The 20,120-nt window shown below is 35.4% G+C and overlaps 1 protein-coding gene across 4 annotated transcripts in view; it reads right to left on the reverse strand.

Annotated features, from left to right (window-relative positions):
• Window positions 1-20,120, reverse strand: part of ralgapa2 (Ral GTPase activating protein catalytic subunit alpha 2) — a 789,870-nt gene that overhangs the window by 595,744 nt on the left and 174,006 nt on the right. For all 4 annotated transcript variants that reach the window (XM_051925541.1, XM_051925545.1, XM_051925542.1 and 1 more), the window contains exons 10-13: window positions 10,777-11,007; window positions 7,621-7,797; window positions 7,375-7,509; window positions 3,410-3,558 (exon numbers count right to left, since the gene is read on the reverse strand). In XM_051925541.1, the coding sequence (XP_051781501.1) occupies window positions 3,410-3,558; window positions 7,375-7,509; window positions 7,621-7,797; window positions 10,777-11,007 (692 nt within the window). The remainder of the gene's footprint in view (window positions 1-3,409; window positions 3,559-7,374; window positions 7,510-7,620; window positions 7,798-10,776; window positions 11,008-20,120) is intronic.

Raw genomic sequence — 20,120 nt, forward strand, 5'->3', positions numbered from 1 at the left:
GGATGATCCTAATCTCGTTTGGCGAAACAAGATTGGAATGGAGGAATAGAGTTAAGGAAGGTAAAAGAAGCTATACAAATCTTAATTTATGCCCTCGTTGTCAATGTAATAGTTTACTAAATTCACTATTGGTGGCAGGACTTGGCTGTGGGAAAAGTAGAATTCTGCTGAAAGTAAAAAAACTTTAAAGAGGTGTTACTTTTATTCTCCTGTTTTTGCTAGCTACAACTACAAAATTTAAAACTGCTGCATTAATGCACGCAGGTGGCCGGTTGCTTGTGCTATAACAAGCCTCACCTGGCGGCGATCGCACACATGTACTGTGCAAGGTATGTACGGAGTCCACTGAGGAAAGAAGAGCATTCATGGCTCACCTTGCAGAGGAACATTCTTTCCTCTGCATGTCCTGTGCAGACTGGGCAAGATCGGGGAAAAAAAAAAACGTGGTCACTGATTACAAGCGCAAGAAGGTACGCATATGAATATGAATAATATGAATAATGTTGCATCCATGCCACAATGTTTTCCGAAATGTACTATACAGGGCATAAAATGAATAATTCCAGTTAATCGCCAGCATTTGCGTGTCAGCTTTTATCCATCTAGATCAGAGAATTTCCAGATTGATTGTCCCAAAACACCACTCACATCTACAGTTATTCCCAGTTTCAGATAAAAAAAATAACAGCGTTAGATCCATGGGGGGGATTTAGTATGTTTCGTGATCGTGACTGACAGAATAAAAGTGAAAAAAAAAAAAACGGTAACTTTTACAAGTACTATACATTTACAGCGGCTGATACAGACGCAAATCAAATGTATGTGTTTATTATATAATGTTAATAATATGAGCAGTTCACTACGCAAAACAGTAAATATAAAGAGGCAGTCAGGATCGAACCGGGGGATTCTTGATTATAAGTCAGCAATTTTTACCACCACACGTCTACACCACGGAAGCTGTTGCATGATCCTTGAACCTTTTGTGAAAGTGTTTATTTGATCTTTGCACTTCAGGCTTTACATATTATATAGTTTATGTCTACATTTTGTCATTTATTACTAAAATATGAAAAATGTTTCTGTTTTAACGATGTGTTTACACAGATTATTGTAGAAACGGAACAAACATGTGTTCCAAATAATGATCTATTATTTCAATTCTAAAACTCCAGCACTTCACTCCCAGATAATGAAGGCTGGAACAGGGAGAATTTTGTGGCCATTCTGCAGCAGTGGGAGGATGGAAGATTAGGCTGCTTGTCTTGATCGGCACATTTACAAGACAAAAGACGCTGACAGAGAAGTACAAAGGGATTTAAGGTGGACCAGATTTACGAGTTTTTTTCGTAGGCTTTGGTAATTCTAGTGTTAAAGAATTCAGCTGGTCTGAGTGTTGGTGTTAAGAGTGAAGGACAGCTATAAGCTCTGCAACCAACTACGTAAAATAAAATTCTGTTTAACATGCCAAAAATATGTATGCTAGAACTGTTCAGGTGTTTCAAAGCCCTGTCTGATTAAAAACTTAATTGGTCTAAATCATCTCTCTTGTCCCTTTAATGATATGTGCTATCAATTCTCCCTACCGTTTGTCAACCTTGTATCTAGAAATGTAAGATATTTGGGAGTTGATATTACTGCCTTAATCTCAGACATATCATCTAATAACTATCACCACATCTTCACTGATATGAAAGCCTTCATAAACACCTGGTCCAAAATCACTTTCTCTTTTCAATCTCATTTGGCCATTATCAAAATGAATATTGTAAACCACTTCAACTTCATTAATTCTATGCAGCCACTTCCACCTCCGAATAATATTCGTCCGAAGTAAGGTCATTGATCTCAAGGTTCCTTTGAAATGGCAAGAGACCAAACCTTAAGCATTCAACCCTGGTTAGAGATAGATAGAATGCAAGTGTACCGCTGCCTGAACCAGAACTATACTATTAGACTTTCACCCTCGGCCCTATTTTGTCATGGCTGTGTCCTCCCCCTCCGTGGCTCCCTATAGAATCCTCCCTTGCTTTCCCACTTTCTCTTTAGGGTGCTCTGTTTACCTCCTTGAATTCTAAAGCCACCAAACTTTCCATGGCACCTATTTTGGCATATGCCATTAACATCTGGCATCATGTGGAAAAGTTACTTGCACCCTCTGGACAATGGCACTCCCTCACTTCTATATTTCATAAATCTGCTCTCTCAATAGGTGACCGGCGCTGTGTATTTCCTCCCTAGAGCATGCTGAAATTACTGTGCTGGGGGACATGTTTAATAGTTCAGGGCTTATGAGGTTCCAGTCTTTAAAAGCATATTTTAATCTCCCAGTTTCCATTTCCTTTTTCTACTTGCAACTTTGATCAGTGCTCAGAAAATGTGGGGTTTCCCTAATTACTCCCCTTCCAAACTACTCTTTGAACTGTTTTATTCTTTCTCTCCTAAGAAAAAAAACATCTCTACCTTCTACTCTTTACTTTGAAAAGCAACCTATAAACCTCTGCCCTTGAGTTTTCTTTGGTCTGGAGACCTTGCTCTCCTCCCTTCACACTGTTCACGGGACACCGTTCTTTCCAATGTAATGTTTTGTTTTAGAAACCCAAACTACCAGCACACAAGTTCAAAATTCTGCACAAACTCTATCCTACTCTTTGTAAGTGGTTTCGAATGGGCTTCACTGCTGATCCTCTCTGTAAATTATGTTCCCTTGGTTTATTTGGCACTTTCCTCTATGTGTTCTGGCACTTTTCTCTAGATGTTCTGGCACTTTTCTTCTATCTTTTCCTTTTGGACACATGTATGTGACCTACTGTCTTCATTTCTTTCCTGCCATATTCATCTGTTAACTCAAATCTTTCTTCTTTTAGATTCTAGGTTTCCACTCAAAATCTCTGACTGCAAGTTATTCTGTCTGGGTACCCTAGCAGCCAAACTAATCATTGCCTCCCACTGGAAGACACCGGAATGCATCACTGTCAACAACTAGCAGTCCTCCTTCTACAACTTAATACATTTGGAGTTGTCTACAACGCAGATTAATGGTACTTCCAGTAATGTACTTGAATCCTTGTCTGTTGCAACTCAATTGTATAAATTTTGGCTTGTAGATCCTTGACTCAGGCTAGGTGGGAGAGGGTAGGTTGGGTTACTCTGCTATGCTATGTCCGTTTATTGATATACCCTGTCAGTTTGTCTTTACTCAATAAAAATGCCAAAAAATAAAATTCCTGCTTGATCTTACATAAATACTCTTCAAGAGAATTCTTTAAAAAATTGTTTTATTTTTATGTGCATTTATGATTAATTTGTGTATAAACATTTTTTTGTTATTGAAGCCAAAAGTAATCTGATAATCCCAAACATTTCAGTAATAATCTATGAAACTGGTATTCTTTGGCAAAATACTAACCATGTCTTTTTATTCATTGACTGCTCCATAATCATTCGCCTGTAAATGTACAGAACATTTTTGCATACATCAACTTGCTCTTCCACAAGTTTTGGAACATCAGGGCATGGCTCAAGTAAGAACACATTGGCAGAATTAGTAAGGAAAACCTGTTTTAGAAAAAGAATAAAAAAGGAATTCGACCATGATTAATTCCTTGTATTTAACAATTAAGTTCTACATTTCTGTACACAGCTCTGTTCAAACTGAACCAGAGAGGGTAAGAGAGAGAGTGTGTGTGTGTGTGTGTGTGTGTGTGTGCGTGTGTGTGTGTGTGTGTGTGTGTGTGTGTGTGTGTTCTGAACCTTTAAAACAAATTTTAAACAAGACTGCAGGTAAAATATAATACAAAATAAGTTAAGTATGTTAAAATTGCATTTGCTTACAAGGTCATCTATTAAAAACGTCAATGATGTGTGAACGATGTTTGCCCAGGTATTCCAACTCTAAATGGCCTTTATATTGACAATTTTGGTAAAATTATAATGAAAGAAGCAGGAATAAACATGAAATCTATAGAGCTCTTAGATGAGAGGTTTAGTCAATTCTTTTAGGTTACTGTTATTTATATTACTAACTGCTCTGAAAAAAATAATATAACATTAAAATTTCAGTTTATTGACATTGTGAACTTTATGGACTGGACTATGCAGGGCTGTTTCCTGCTTTGCATCCACTGCCCCCAGAAGAGGTTCCAGCACAGAGTGACTCTGAAATGGTAAGTTAAGTGTGAGAATGTTTAACTACATTTAGTATGATTTCTTCTTTTACTCAATTATAATCTTAGATCCCTAGGTCTAGTTTCATGTTAGACTGCATATATTGTATAGGAGCAAGTGTAAGGAGTAAACATCTACACATCATCTAAAAAAGTGATATATTAGGAAAGCAGAAAATGTCTCTTTTTGAAAGCTGATTATATACAGAATACATGTTTAACATTAAGGATACCTACGTAGCACCTACAGTTTCAATGGCAATGAGACAAAAGTGTCCAGCTTGATCAGATTTACATTACAGAATTACCCGATCTACAGTTAGGTCCATAAATATTTGGACAGAGACAACTTTTTTCTAATTTTGGTTTGGCTCCATATCAATGATTAGCAGCTGTAGCGAAAAAGTAAAACAGCAATCCAGCAGAGCAACAGGCTATGCTGCTCCAGCAAAGACTGAATAAAGACTAGGCAGTCTCATGATTTTCACTCACCAACATGCTTAAAGTTTGGGTTGTTTCATTATTATTGCAGGTGGTACTTTTGAATTTTTAGATCCACAGTTTGCAATTTTCTGTTCTGTAAGGTTCCACTTTACTTCATTGTCCTACTACCTATTGTGTATTTAATTGTTTACAGCAGGGAAATAAAATCAGAAACTTAGTGCTGTTCATTATTACTACAGCTGTTATTTATAATTGGCAACTTATCTTTGCACACTAGAAATGGATGTTTTATAATGTGCAATATACAGTTAGGTCCATAAATATTGGGACAGAGACAACTTTTTTCTAATTTTGGTTCTGTACATTACCACAATAAATTTTAAATGAAACAACTCAGATGCAGTTGAAGTGCAGACTTTCAGCTTTAATTCAGTGGGGTGAACAAAAAGATTGCATAAAAATGTGAGGCAACTAAAGCATTTTTTTAACACAATCCCTTCATTTCAGGGGCTCAAAAGTAATTGGACAAATTAAATAACGAAACAAAATGTTCATTTTTAATACTTGGTTGAAAACCATTTGCTGGCAATGATAGCCTGAAGGCTTGAACTCATGGACATCACCAGATGCTGGGTTTCCTCCTTTTTAATGCTCTGCCAGGCCTTTACTGCAGCGGCTTTCAGTTGCTGTTTGTTTGTGGGCCTTTCTGTCTGAAGTTTAGTCTTCAACAAGTGAAATGCATGCTCAATTGGGTTAAGATCAGGTGACTGACTTGGCCATTCAAGAATTTTCCACTTCTTTCCTTTAATAAACTCCTGGGTTGCTTTGGCTGTATGTTTTGGGTCATTGTCCATTTGTATCATGAAACGCCGCCCAATCAATTTGACTGCATTTAGCTGGATTTGAGCGACAGTGTCTCTCTGAACACCTCAGAATTAATTAGGCTGCTTCTGTCCTGTGTCACATCATCAATAAACACTAGTGTCCCAGTGCCACTGGCAGCCATGCACGCCCAAGCCATCACACTGCCTCCACCGTGTTTTACAGATGATGTGGTATGCTTTGGATGATGAGCTGTTCCACGCCTTCTCCATACTTTTTTCTTGCCATCATTCTGGTAGAGGTTGATCTTGGTTTCATCTGTCCAAAGAATGTTTTTCCAGAACTGTACTGGCTTTTTTAGATGTTCTTTAGCAAAGTCCAATCTAGCCTTTCTATTCTTGAGGCTTATGAGTGGCTTGCACCTTGCAGTGCACCCTTTGTATTTATTTTCATGCAGTCTTCTCTTTATGGTAGACTTGGATATCGATACACCTACCCCCTGGAGAGTGTTGTTCACTTGGTTGGCTATTGTGAAGGGGTTTCTCTTCACCATGGAAATGATTCTGCGATCATCCACCACTGTTGTCTTCCTTGGACGTCCAGGTCTTTTTGCGATGCTGAGGTCACCAGTGCTTGCTTTCTTTCTCAGGATGTACCAAACTGTAGATTTTGCCACTTGTAATATTGTAGCCATTTCTCGGATGGGTTTTTTCTGTTTTTGCGGCTTAAGGATGGCTTCTTTCACCTGCCTGGAGAGCTCCTTTGACCGCATGTTGTCTGTTCACAGCAAAATCTTCCACATGCAAGCACCATACCTCAAATCAACTCCAGGCCTTTTATCTGCTTAATTGATAATGACATAATGATGAACTTGCCCACACCTGCCCATGAAATAGCCTTTGAGTCAATTGTTCAATTACTTTTGAGCCCCTGAAATGAAGGGATTGTGTTAAAAAATGCTTTAGTTGCCTCACATTTTTATGCAATCGTTTTGTTCACCCCACTGAATTAAAGCTGAAAGTCTGCACTTCAACTGCATCTGAGTTGTTTCATTTAAAATTTATTGTGGTAATGTACAGAACCAAAATTAGGAAAAAGTTGTCTCTGTCCAAATATTTATGGACCTAACTGTATATTGCACATTATAAAACATCCATTTCTAGTGTGCAAAGATAAGTTACCAATTATAAATAACAGCTGTAGTAATAATGAGCAGCACTAAGTTTCTGATTTTATTTCCCTGCTGTAAACAATTAAATACACAATAGGTAGTAGGACAATGAAGTAAAGTGGAACCTTACAGAACAGAAAATTGCAAACTGTGGATCTAAAAGTTCAAAAGTACCACCTGCAATAATAATGAAACAACCCAGACTTTAAGCATGTTGGTGAGTGAAAATCATTAGACTGCCTAGTCTATATTCAGTCTTTGCTGGAGCAGCATAGCCTGTTGCTCTGCTGGATTGCTGTTTTACTTTTTCACTACAGCTGCTAATCATTGATATGGAGCCAGCTAAAGAAAAATTCTATGTAAGACCTACTTCAGTTGCAGCTATATGTTACTGCAGAAGGTGAAAATGTGCTAGTTCTTCCTACTTTTTTCTAACTTTGAAAATTACCACTTACACTAATTGTAACTGAAAGGTCTTACAGTCTATTTGTTTTCAAACAATAAACAGAGTAATATAATACATAGTGGGCACAACAAGCAAAGGTATTTGTCCACCTTTCGATGCAGTGAGTAGGAAGAGACAAGATCATTAATCTAGCTACCAATTTTATACTTTTTTTAAATGTCTTCAAAAAATGCATATTTTTTGTATTAATGACATAAACTGAATTTAAAAGATGCCTGCATAGGTAACATTATTTGTATACTGAGTATAAAACTAGCAAGAATACAAAACATTGAATGCACAATGTTCTTTAGAGAAGAATTTACCTGGAGTGCAGGTTGTATTCCAGCTTTAATATCCCTGTTTTCTTCTTCCATCATACAGCCTCTGCTTATTGCACTACTAAATGAATATGTTCTGCCCCAGCTAGAAGACCGTCTATGACCATGGTGCTCAACAGACTAACAAAAATGACAACACATTACAGAAAATGTACAAGTGATAAAGCAAAGAAATGCATAAAAATAAGCAAAAAGAAATTATTGTTTTAAGATCGAGATTTTCAGTGTTACCTGTGGACAATCTGTTTCTGTTTTTTGTATTTGGTCAGAACTTTTTTCAACATTCTCTACAGACTTTGCTGTTTCTGGCTCCATCATAAAAAATGGCTTTTCTAACAAAATCCATTTTCTGTAAACTTTTGTCACTTTCCTCACAGTTGATGCCTCACAGGGTGGTAACAAAAAGGCCTGCAAAGTAAGAAAATACAAATAAAAATACATTACTAAATACATTGCAGATTGCCAACGCCATGTGCATGATTTTTGGAGCCTGAAAATGAAAATAGGAAGAAAGAATCAACATAGCAATACTAATGAATTACTTATGATTCTACCAAAGTCAATATTTTGATGTATCTAACCAAAAGCTAGTATCATCTCCTCTTTCATAAGATGTTAGTAAGATAACTAAATTTCCAGTTATTTCCTGACTTATTTTGGGTAATTTAAAACTGTAAATGATTTAGCCCAGCCCATGCACATTAAAGGAATACTCCACCCAAAAAAATATATGTTTAGTTTTTTTAAATATGGTACTTAGCCCATTTAAACATTTTAAATCTTATGTTTTCATGGAGAAAGTACATAATAAAGTTTATGATAGAAATGGAGCACAATGGTGACCAACAGTTGACAACAACAAACAAAACCCAAAACATCCACGGAAAAAAATCTCACATTACTTGTGTCACATAATCCATACGTTAAGTCATTCAGTCATATGCTCACAATTTGCAAAAGACACCCATTTCTTTCTAAATTGTTGTTAAATAAATACCGGTAACTTAGGAAAATGAATGTAGTCCACAAACAGAAAGCCCTTTAAATTGGATTGTACTTTTAAATTAATGACAGGACTCTTGACCACTAAATGAGGGGGAGTGGCAAGTCTTCAATTCAAAAGTACAATATAGATAGTATACAGTAAAGGAGTAGTTGTTATGTATCGCAACATGGTAGCATTGTATAAATCTCGTGCCAAGCAGTTTTTAGTGTGGAGTTTGCATTTTATCCCTGAATGATTGTGAAGCTTTCTTCCATATCGCCAAAAAAATGCAGGCTAGGTGAAGTAATGATTACAAATTGGTGTCAGTAGGAGTGTGAATGGGTGGGTGGGTGTGTGAATGAGTATAAACTGACAGCTTATTTATCTAAATCCTGAGAAAAATCTTTCCCTAAGCCAGTTTGAGTACCAGAATTAATTTAGCAGGAGCGCATTGTATTTTGGGGGAGATGCGTGGCTAAAACAAAATCCATATTATTGTCAATTTACAGCAAATATGCCTGAGAGTGCATACATAACAGATTAGAACAAACAGAACTTCATACTATAAAATCTGGAGTGTTCTGCACTCAGCTTTGTTGCATACGTAGAGATTATATAATAATTGTATGAATATATCAACTTGTGAAACAAAACGTACCTATTCAAATTTTAAGTTTATTTGATAGTTTTTTTTTTACATGATTAGATAATTTTCCAATTACTGTCTTATTTTGTGTGTATGCCATGTAATTTCTTTCCATTGTCGATAGGTTAAATAAAAGTTAAAAATAATAATACATGCAATGTAGTTAATGAACTGTTACTAAATAAGATGAATTATTAGATATTCCCAAAATTAGCCAGGCTGGGTACCAGAATGAATTTAGCAGGAAAGCACTGTATTTTAGGGGAGATGCGTGACTAAAATAAAAGCCATATTATTGCCGAATTACAACAAATATGCCTGAGAGTGCATACATAAACTAGAAGAAACAGAACTTCATACTACACAATATAATGGTGCGGCACTCTTCTCAAAATGCAAAAGTAAGGCTTTTATCATGCTTTAATAAACAGAGCTTGTCTCAATCAAATATGTACAAGCTTATATCCGTACGCACATGGGTTAAGCATACAGAAAACCCAACACACAATAAGGAATATATTCAGTGCAATGTATATTTCCTAAATACAGTACATAAAAGCTAATTTACTTGATGAATTTCTTTTAATTTCAACTTTAAAATTGCCTCAAGGTAAAAAAAACGAGAAATTAACTATTATTTAGAACACTTTGGTTATATGAAGTGTATTATGTGCCCTTAAAAGAGAAATTTTGCTTAACATCTAGGACAATCATCTTGAAAAAAATATTCATATTGTGGTGCATGCTGCACATGTTTGAGTACCAATATCATAACATTTAGTCAAAATTTTGATGTTTATTTATTTTATTAGGTTAATTTAATTTCACATACTGAGCATGCATGATTTGTTATTTTGGATTTTAGAAAAAAATATTTGTTTAAGTCACAATATAAAAGAAGCTGTCCAGCAAATGTGTTAACAGCTAATGAATATTTTTGGCTGAGTCTTCACCTTCACTGCACACATTATATGGAAAAGTTCATATTGTAGTTATGCATGCAATGCTGAATTTTGACATTCTGAAAAATTAAGCATGCACCAGATGACGTAGTGAGAACAGTAATGTTATACAGTTTGGAGACAGTGGCACTGACCAAAAAACAGGAGACAGAGCAGGAGGTGGCAGAGTTAAAGATGTTAAGATTTGCATTGGGTGTGACGAGGATGGGCAGGATTAGAAATGAATATATTAGAGGGACAGCTCAGGTTGGATGGTTTGGAAACAAAGTCAGAGAGGCAAGATTGAGTTGGTTTGGACATGAGCAGAGGAGAGATGCTGGATATACTGGGAAAAGGTTGATAAGGATGGAGCTGCCACATAAGAGGAAAAGAAGAAGGCCTAAGAGGTTTATGGATGTGGTGAGAGAAGACTTGCAGATGGTGGGTGTAATAGAGCAAAATGCAGAGGACAGGAGGATATGGAAAAAGATGATCCTCTGTGACAACCTGTAATGGGAGCAGTCAGAAGAAGAAGAAGAATACATTTGTAAATCTTAACAAATCCACTGATTTTTTATTTCTTATTAAAAGCTGCTTAAAAAATGGGAAAGGCTGAAGTGGAAACATAAACACTAAGAAGAGCATCACACTTCAAAACTGAAAACCAATAAAAATATTGTAAAGGAAAATATGTAAATCAATTAACCTCTTGCTTAAAAGCTTAACTGAAATGAATTAACAATTACAAGAATCACCACATACAAAGTGTAATATGGAGATCTTGATATTTAATTAGCTCTTTTGAAATTACATACCTGGCGAAATACTTCATTAACAAAATTGATGTTGTCTCTAGTATGAAGCAATATTGACTGCACCATATCATAAACTGCACGGTGTTCCTCTTCAACACTACAGAGACTTGAATTACTAAGCCTTCTATCAGACAGGGTGCTGCTGTTGGAATGGTTTTTATCAGGTTCAGAAGGTCCACTTGTCTCTGACTCAGTGTTCTTCTCTTGAACTATACCAGTAGCTGTTACAGTCTACAAAGTGAAAAAATTACAGGTACTTATTATTTGTTTTTATAAATACTGAGATGAAAATAAACCACAGCCACATTTAAAAAAAAACTGTCATTTTTTGCCTTCTATTGCAAGTGAAGTAGTATGTTCTCTAAATACATTTAAGTTTCAATATTGCAGGAAAAAATACAACAGCTATGCAAGTACTTTAAAATATCTTCAAAAAATGAAAGCAGAAAACAAGGATTTGGTGAATGTTAGAACATTTCTTACACAGTATATACACTTTTTTGAAAACATTTGATCAACACTGGACAAGGAGACACTGATACCACAAGACAGTTGAGATGACGGCGTCTGGAATACAGTAATCAGGACAATTAAGAATGAATATAAAGGTTTACTCCATTGAGGATTTGATCAACATAGTCTGGCAAGTGTCCCCATTAAATTCTATATTTCAGACATGACAATTTTTTTAAACTATTACCATATACAGTATGTAGCATAATTTATTGGGATGGCATTTTTATTTAACAGGCATTCTTTTCAGGATCATGTCACACAGGAAAGGGTTGCTATTATTTTTGTTTATTTTTACCATTTGTATTGGTGACATCATTTTTCCACGGCTTATCCAAAACTGGGTCGCGGGGGCAACAGTCTTAGCAGAAAGCCCATATGTTCCTTTCCCAGCCATATTTGCTGACTCATACTGTTTGATCTCAAGGCAATCCTAGGGAACTAGGGAGATACAATCCTCCCAATGAGCCCTGAGTCTTCCATTGGTTGTACCCATAAAACCTCCACAGGGAGAAGTTCAGGAGGCATATGTATCAGATTCCCAAACCACCCTAATTGGCTCCTTTTGATGAGGAGGATCAGCAGCTCTACTTCAAGCCTCCCCAAGATGTCTGCACTTCTCACCCTATCTCCAAGAGAGCGCCCTGCCACCCTGCGGAGAAAGCTCATTTCAGCAACTTTTATTGTAATCTCATTCTTTCGGTCAATACCCAAAGCTCTTGGCCATAGATGAGGGTAAGGACGTAGGTCAACAGGTAAACCGAGAAATTCATCTTCTGACTCAGCTCCTTCTTCAATACTATGGATCGATATATTAACTGCCTCAATCATTCTGTCAATCTCACCATCCCTTTTCCCCTCACTCATGAAAAAGACCCAAAGGTACTTAAACTCCTCCACTTGAGGCCACACCTTACCTCCCACTCGGAGATGCAGTCCTCTTTTTTCCTACTGAGTTCAATGGCCTCAAATTTGAATGTACTGACCCTCCTTCCTGCTGCTTCACACTCAGTCACAAACCATTCTGATACTTGATACCCAATGAAGCCAACAAGACCACATCATATGCAAAAGCACAGATACAATTCTAAGGCCACTGAATTGGACCCAAAACTCCTCACCACCTCCCTGACAGCTCCCTGATATCCAGCTAATGAAAGTCACAAACATTTCACCACTGTTTTGTGTGCCAAGTGTTATGATGCTATGTGTTACTAGGTATGCTCACTGCATAGCTGGCTACTTAAGACTAAGCTGTGTGCAAAGGGCATTCAAACTTATTTAAATAAAGAGAAAAGACATTACAAAACAATCTTTTTAAATAACATTCTGGAACTGCCCTTGTTTTGGGACTTTATTTGTTTTTTTCCATGATTTGTGTTTGAGAGTCTAATATATTTTGTGTAAATGTAAATGTAAGGCATTTCTAAAAGTTATCTTTTTTTTCAGTTTTATTCTCTCAGTCACGTTCACGCCCCCCTCCCCCCCCAAATTTTAGTATAACTAACAGCGCCAGTATAAATTCACACCCAATCTGATGCTGTTCATTTTCAAATAATATTACATTAGTGTAACGATGTTTTCTGATTGGTACTATTTAGGTCATAAAATGATTTCTTCAAAATGTCACATATATTTCTCTGTTTCTTTTTTGCCCGGTGCTGCGTTGACATCATGCATCAGAAGGCATGAGCTTATTCAGTGTGGCAGGAGCACGTAGGCGGCCGGTTGCTTGCGCTATAACACGCTTGACTTGGCCGCGATCAACGCACATGTACTCTGCAAGGCATGCACAGGGGCCACTGAGAAAAGAAGTGTTCTTTGCTCACCTTACAGAGGAGCTTCGTCATCGCTTCTTACAAGAAAAGGCGATGGATAAAGCAAAAGAGGATGCAACATCAACAAGCTTCTGTTCCAAGACGCCGCTTCCCCAGCCCCTTCAGTGTAATAGTAACTACAGCACAGAGAGAAGTGTGTACATTGCAACAGGTACACATGTCATAAATGTAGAAAGGACGGCCCTTGGTTGTGTGTGAACTGTTAACATTTCAATCTGATGATTGCCTATTGCGCGGAACTGACCTCTCTGTACTATTCTTTCCTCTGCATGCCCTGGAGTTCAAAAGAAACAACCCCATGCACCCAGTGGACACTGGCAAGATCAGGGGGGAAAAAAAAAACTCGGTCACTGATTACAAATGTAAGATGTTATGCGAATGAATATGAATAATATTAATAATCTTGCATCAGTGCCACAATGTTTTCTAAAATGTACTATACAGGTCATAAAATGTGTTATTCCAAATATCATATATACCTATGTCTTTGTTTTTTTGTCAGTGCAGCTTTGACATCATGGACCATAAGGCGCATACTAATTCAGCTTGAGCAGGAACACTCAATAAAACTGAAGTGACGGTGAGATACGAAGAAGGCATATTCACCAGCGTTTGTCTGTCAGCTTTTATCCATCCAGATCAGAGAATTTCCAGTTCCATTGTCTTAAAATACCACTCACATCTACAGTTATTCCCAGTTACAGATAAAAAGTAACCGCGTCAGATCTGGTTTGAGGTTTGCGGTGTTGTATCATGACAGAGAGAGTAAAGGTAAAAAAAAAAAAATGCTAATTTTTACTATAAATTTACAGAGGCTGTTACAGACACAAATCAAATGTATGTTTTATTGTATAATATTAACAATAAGAGCAGCTCACTACTCTAAATGGTAAATTTGCCCGGGAGCTGGTTTCAAATTCACGACCTCCGGATTATAAGTCGGCAGTTCTAACCACAGCACCACGGAAGCTGTCGTATCATACTTACACCTTTTGTGAAAGTGTTTATTTGATATTTGGCCATGAGCCTTTACATATTATACAGTTCATGTCTACATTTTGTTATTTATTACTAAAACATGAAAAACGTTTCTGTTTTAACTATGTTTATACAGATTGTTGTAGACACAAAACACACATCAAATTATTTCCCCTTACAATTCTGGGTAGCTCACTCCCAGATAATCAATCAAGGCAGGAACTGGGAGAACGTCTTGCCCGTTCTGAGGCGGTGAGGGGGATGGTATAGCAGGCTGCTTGCTGCTTATCGACACATTTAGAAGACAAAAGATGCTGACAGAGAGGTGCAAAGGGATTTAAGGTGGGCCAGATTTACGAGTTTTTTCACTGGCTCTGTTAATTCTAGTGTTAAACAATCAAAATGACTGTTGACTTTGAATGCACTGCTGATGACTGATTTAACTGAAAAAATAAACATCTCTTAAATGGAAATACATTAAAACTTGTGTTAAAACTCTGTAAATACTATCCTCAATTGTTCATCACCATCAACAACTTGATAATTATACTCTACATAATTATACTCTTGTGCTAAGTGGTTTTTGGCATGGAGTTTGCATTTTATCACTGAATGACTGTGGAGTTTCCTTCCACATCCCCAAGAATATGTAGGCTAGGTGAAGCAGTGACTACAACTTAGTGAGAGGGAGTGTGAAGTTGGGTGTGTGGGTGTGTGTGTGTGAATATAAACTGACAGCTTATTTATCTGAATCCTGAGAAAAATCTTTCTCTAAGCCAGTTTGAGTACCAGAATTAATTTAGCAGGAGCGCATTATATTTTGGGGGAGATGCGTGGCTAAAACAAAATCCGTATTATTGTCAATTTACAGCAAATATGCCTGAGAGTACATACATAACAGATTACAATAAACAGAACTTCACACTATAAAATCTGGAGTGTTCTGCACTCGACTTTGTCGCATACGTAGAGATTACATAATAATTGTAAGAATATGTGTCAACTTGCGAAACAAAACATGTACCTATTCAAATTTAAAGTTTATTTGATTGTTTTTTTACATGATTATATAATTTTCCAATTACTGTATACTGTGTATATTGTGTGTATACCATTTAATTTCTTTCCATTGTCAATAGGTTAAATAAAGGTTAAAAATAATAATACATGCAATGTAGTTAATGAACTGTTACTAAATAAGATGAATACTTAGATATTTCCAAAATTATATATTATTCTAGCCCTGTCTTTAACTCTTTCATTCTGTTTATATTAAATGTATGTATGCAACAGATTCATTTTCTTCTGTCTTTGCGATGCTGTTTGCTTTTTAACTCTCATTTTCAAATAAAAAATTAAATGTAGATAATTAAAAAAATTTCAGGCACCCAAAAAACACGGAAAACAATAAAAAATGTCAATTAATTTACAAACAGTACAAAATTGATGAAGGATCAAAACATATATGAAATACAATATATTCAATTAAACATAAGGACAAAGAAGTAAATTCATAGCGCAAATCACAAAGGTACGGTATGTAAATTAACCGGAAAAATTATAAAACAATGATTTCATTGATTGTAATACAGTTTATTAAATTAGTTCAAACAACCACCGTAATTACCGATAAAACAAATTTCTTTCGTTGACAAAATAATGTGTAACAATGAAAAACAAACTTATCAACTATTAGTGTGCATATGTAGCCAATCATACGTGATAAGTATACTTACTAACACAAAGTTGCGTAATTTCACCAATGAATTAATAACCTTTCGTGGAAATTCAGAACCAGCACAATGAAGAAAATTTCACAAACACTATTAAATCACTAAAAGTACTGTATTTTAAGCACAAAATGACAAAAAGCAAAAAGTACATTTCAAAAACCACAGTAGCAAGTACCTAAATGTCGAAATATAATATTTAATTTAACAGATAAACCTGCTTCAACAATATCACTGAATTAACTGTCAAGAAAGCATATTGAAATATTCTCAGTCAATCAAAGTGGTGGGTAAATACTAGAAAATCCTTAGTTCTGGATAAAAAAAGGTAGACACAAATTTCATGCCCATAAAAAAAGTCAATCCTATAAGAAAATAAACTTTTATTATACCAGATGTGTCACAATGATCCATACCAAACATTAAAAGTATACTTCTGTATACTAACTATAGTTAGTTATTTTGTTAAGGACATTGATGAGAGCCAATTTGCCAGTCTTTTGTAAAGCACCACACGTAAAGCATATATATTCTGGATTGTTCTCCAATCATCTTTCCTTATACCTGTTCAGGTAAAGTAGATACCAATTCCGGTTGTCTGATTATAATGAAACTTCATATCTGTGTGTTTCTTATAAAATTTCAATCACTTATCTTTGTTTATAATGCAAGTTTATATAGCTAAGAACTACTTTAAACTGAAATTTCAAATCTGATTGTTTTTGTGGTCAGTAACATACCACTTCCAGTCACCTGATCAAGGTCAAATTTTATATCTAACGATAAGTAAAGATCAAATAAAACTTAAATTACTTATTTCTATTTATATAATGGTAGTAATGCATATGTAAAAGTGCTGATACCTGTTAAGATAAAATTTCAGGTTACTTGATTACGGTAAAATTCTTTATCTATGTGTTTCTTACCCTAACTAACAACGATATAAAATTTTAATTATTTTTCCTCTTCTAATAATACAATTTCACATGAAAAACTACTATACAAATTTTCAATTAATTGTTTATTTAAACTATGCACCAGTTTATTTTTAAAATTTTGAAATGTGTTCATGTAAAGTACCACTTCCAGTTGATGTATGTTGCCCAAAATTTGATAGAAAATTAACATTTTGATACAGCACCCATATGCCAAATTTAATTTACCTAGCTCAATACGTTCTCAAGTTATCATGTTTCCATACATACACACAGACACATACATACACTGACACACACACAGACATAATTACAAAAATGGTCAAAACTTGTTCAGGAACGCATGAAACGTGAAGATTCATCAAAATGTCAAGGTCGAATTTTTTCATGATTACTATACTTTCTCTATACTACATATACGAGAAAGTAATAATATAATGCTGCGGCACTCTTCCTCAACAAATAAGAGTAAGGCATTTACTGTGCATTATTTGGAAAACCTAACATATGCCATGAAATATATTGTAGTTATTCATGCAATTCTGAATTTTGAAGTTTTGAAAAATTAAGCATGCACCAGATGACCCAGGAGAATTAAACATAGAATATTAGGAGACCATATATATCTGTAAATCTTAACAAATTCACTTTTTTTTCTTATTAAAGTTTGTTTAAAAGATGGGGAAGGTTGAAGAGGAAAAACTATGAACAGCATCACCCTTCAAAACTGAAAACCAATAAAAAATATTGCAAAGCAAAATATGTAAATCAATTAAACTTTTTCCGAAAAGCTTAATTGAAATGAATTAACAATTACATTGTTGGCATAGCATATGAGACACAGATATATTAAAGAAAAAATGAAACAATCAAAAAGACTGTTGACTTTGAATTCACTGCTGATAACTGATTTAATTGAAAGAATAAGCAACTCAAATCCTGTCTGAGGAGGATAAGACTACCTGGAGGAGCCAACATAAATGCAGCTCTGTGATCACATTAACTTTAATCACACTCAGACTAATCTAACCCCTGTATACTGTTTTTTGCTTCAGTGTTACGGCCCAGAAGCACACCGCTCTTTCACTGTTGCTGCCCTCTACTCACACGTTCACTCCATGCCATTTGCACACACTGTGCGACTCCTTCTCATTTGCACCCATGCGCGGCCACCCCATGTGACTCCTATGCACTGTCACCAACACTGAACAAAAGCGCTTCCTTTCTAGCACCTTCCACATTCAAATCCATCTCTCACGCTCCTTTCACCCTTTTAAAAGGACTTCATCCTCTCACTCAGATGATTCATTTGTATAATGCACTGTGTAGGGCTGCCTGCCAAGTGTCTTTCTCTGGAAATGAGGACATTTGGGTTAAAAAATTAGGACTTTTGAGGACACCTTTCCCTATGATGCCATAATACGCCTTTATACTGTCTTATGGTTTTTTGAAAATGATGTAAACCTTTAGTAGCAGTTTATAACTACAATTATAATAAAAATAATTCTACTCTTTTCAATTTAGTTTATTTGCATTTACCTACATTCTTTTATATTTTTCCACTGAAGCTATTTTTCTCAGTAAATCTGGGTTATTGGATAAATATGAATAGAAATCTTTACATAGCTTGCTACTGAAATTGAGTCTTGTAAGCATTAGCCCCTTAATTGAATCTGTTCTGCCATTTTGAAAACAAGAATATTTGCTGTTCATGTAGTCCGTGAACTTGCACTTTCTTTTCGGAATAATGGGTATTCCTGAATTTAAGTAAATGAAAGAATTATGAAATATTATTAAATTACTTGAAGAAGTGGCTTATTTCTTGATCAACTGATAACTAAAAAGATATTGCATTTATATGACAGAATAAATGTGTGATTTTTTTTTAGTTAACTGAAACTTTAATAGTTGACTCATTCATTTACAATTATAAATACATTTTGGAATAACAGGTGATACTAACCCTATTTTCCATTAAAATATTATAGTATATACCCTATTAAACTCAACAATTTAGGTATGTTTACTAGCTTTAAGTATTACTCCTTTGGCCATGCTCTCCTTCTCAGGGATGGAGTTTGATTTGTTTTCAATCCTACTTTTTGTAAAAATTGATCTATTTGTACGGAATGATTACAATAAAATTAATAAAATATAATAAAATATATATATATATTATAGTATATACAAACAGTTTTGGTCTGGTCTATTTAGGTTAATAAGAATTTTAAACCATCCAAACAAAAGAGACAGCAAACCACAGTTCTAGTTTGAGATTATGATCTGTAGATGGTCTACAAGTCACTTTGTTGAACTACAGCGATTCTGCAACAGACCACTGTGCAGGTAAATATCATTGACATATGTCATCCATCAACGGCAAACTGGACTACCTAACTAATGAATGACTTAAAAAAAGGGAAAAGAGGAAAGGATTTGGTAACAATTAATGAAGATGACTGCTACAGCTGTTAAAACACAATTTGAGCAGTCTCAAATATTGAGGTTCAACTTTGATTTAATACTAGAAGTGCCACAGCCAACACCAAATGGAATCGTGTTTTCAAATTTTTAATTACATCATCAGTGTGCACTTTACTCTTGTGTCCTTTCATGACCTTTTCTAAATTTCTCCGCTTCAAATGCCCATGTTCTTGCAAATCTGAAATTATATTCAGAAAATGTTACTGATTTTTTTTTTTTTTTTTTTTTTTTACACAAAAGACTCCCTATTACTAGCACACCCATTGCCATTAAACATAGATACCCTGCCTCTCTCCACCAGCTCACACTTGACTGCATTTGTATATCCTTTTCACTTCAACAAATCCTCTCCTGCCACTACTACCAATATTGCTGAACATTGTGTTCTCCAGATGTGAACTGCTGTCTGTCTTCAGTAAATAACTATGAAATAATCAATGAAAAAATGTCACACTTATAATCACTGACATTGTTTCAATATGCATGATAAAAGAAGAAAAAAAAAACAAATCTGAAAACTGCCCGTGTTCCATTTATTTCACTTTGGTGAAACTCACATCAAATGGGATTTAGCACAGCCAGCATTAATTTGATTTAGGGAAGGAAGAATATGTGAATTAGCACATATTGGATCAAGCAATTGAGTTCCAAGTGAACAGCGGCTCTCTTGCAAAGTTTTCAAAGCCATAGCAGGCATGAGAATGAATGCAAATGCGACAATAAATAGTGGGCTTTATTTGCGAAAATGGAAGAACAGATGAAAAATTGTACTTGACCATAAATGAGGCACGCCTTTAAGGAGGAAAAATTATGCTTATTGTCTTTGGCGATCTAACTTTTCGAGTATTGCAGCTTCTCAGTAAAAT

The sequence above is a fragment of the Erpetoichthys calabaricus genome, chromosome 3, assembly GCF_900747795.2.
Source record: "Erpetoichthys calabaricus chromosome 3, fErpCal1.3, whole genome shotgun sequence".
NCBI lineage: Eukaryota > Metazoa > Chordata > Cladistia > Polypteriformes > Polypteridae > Erpetoichthys > Erpetoichthys calabaricus.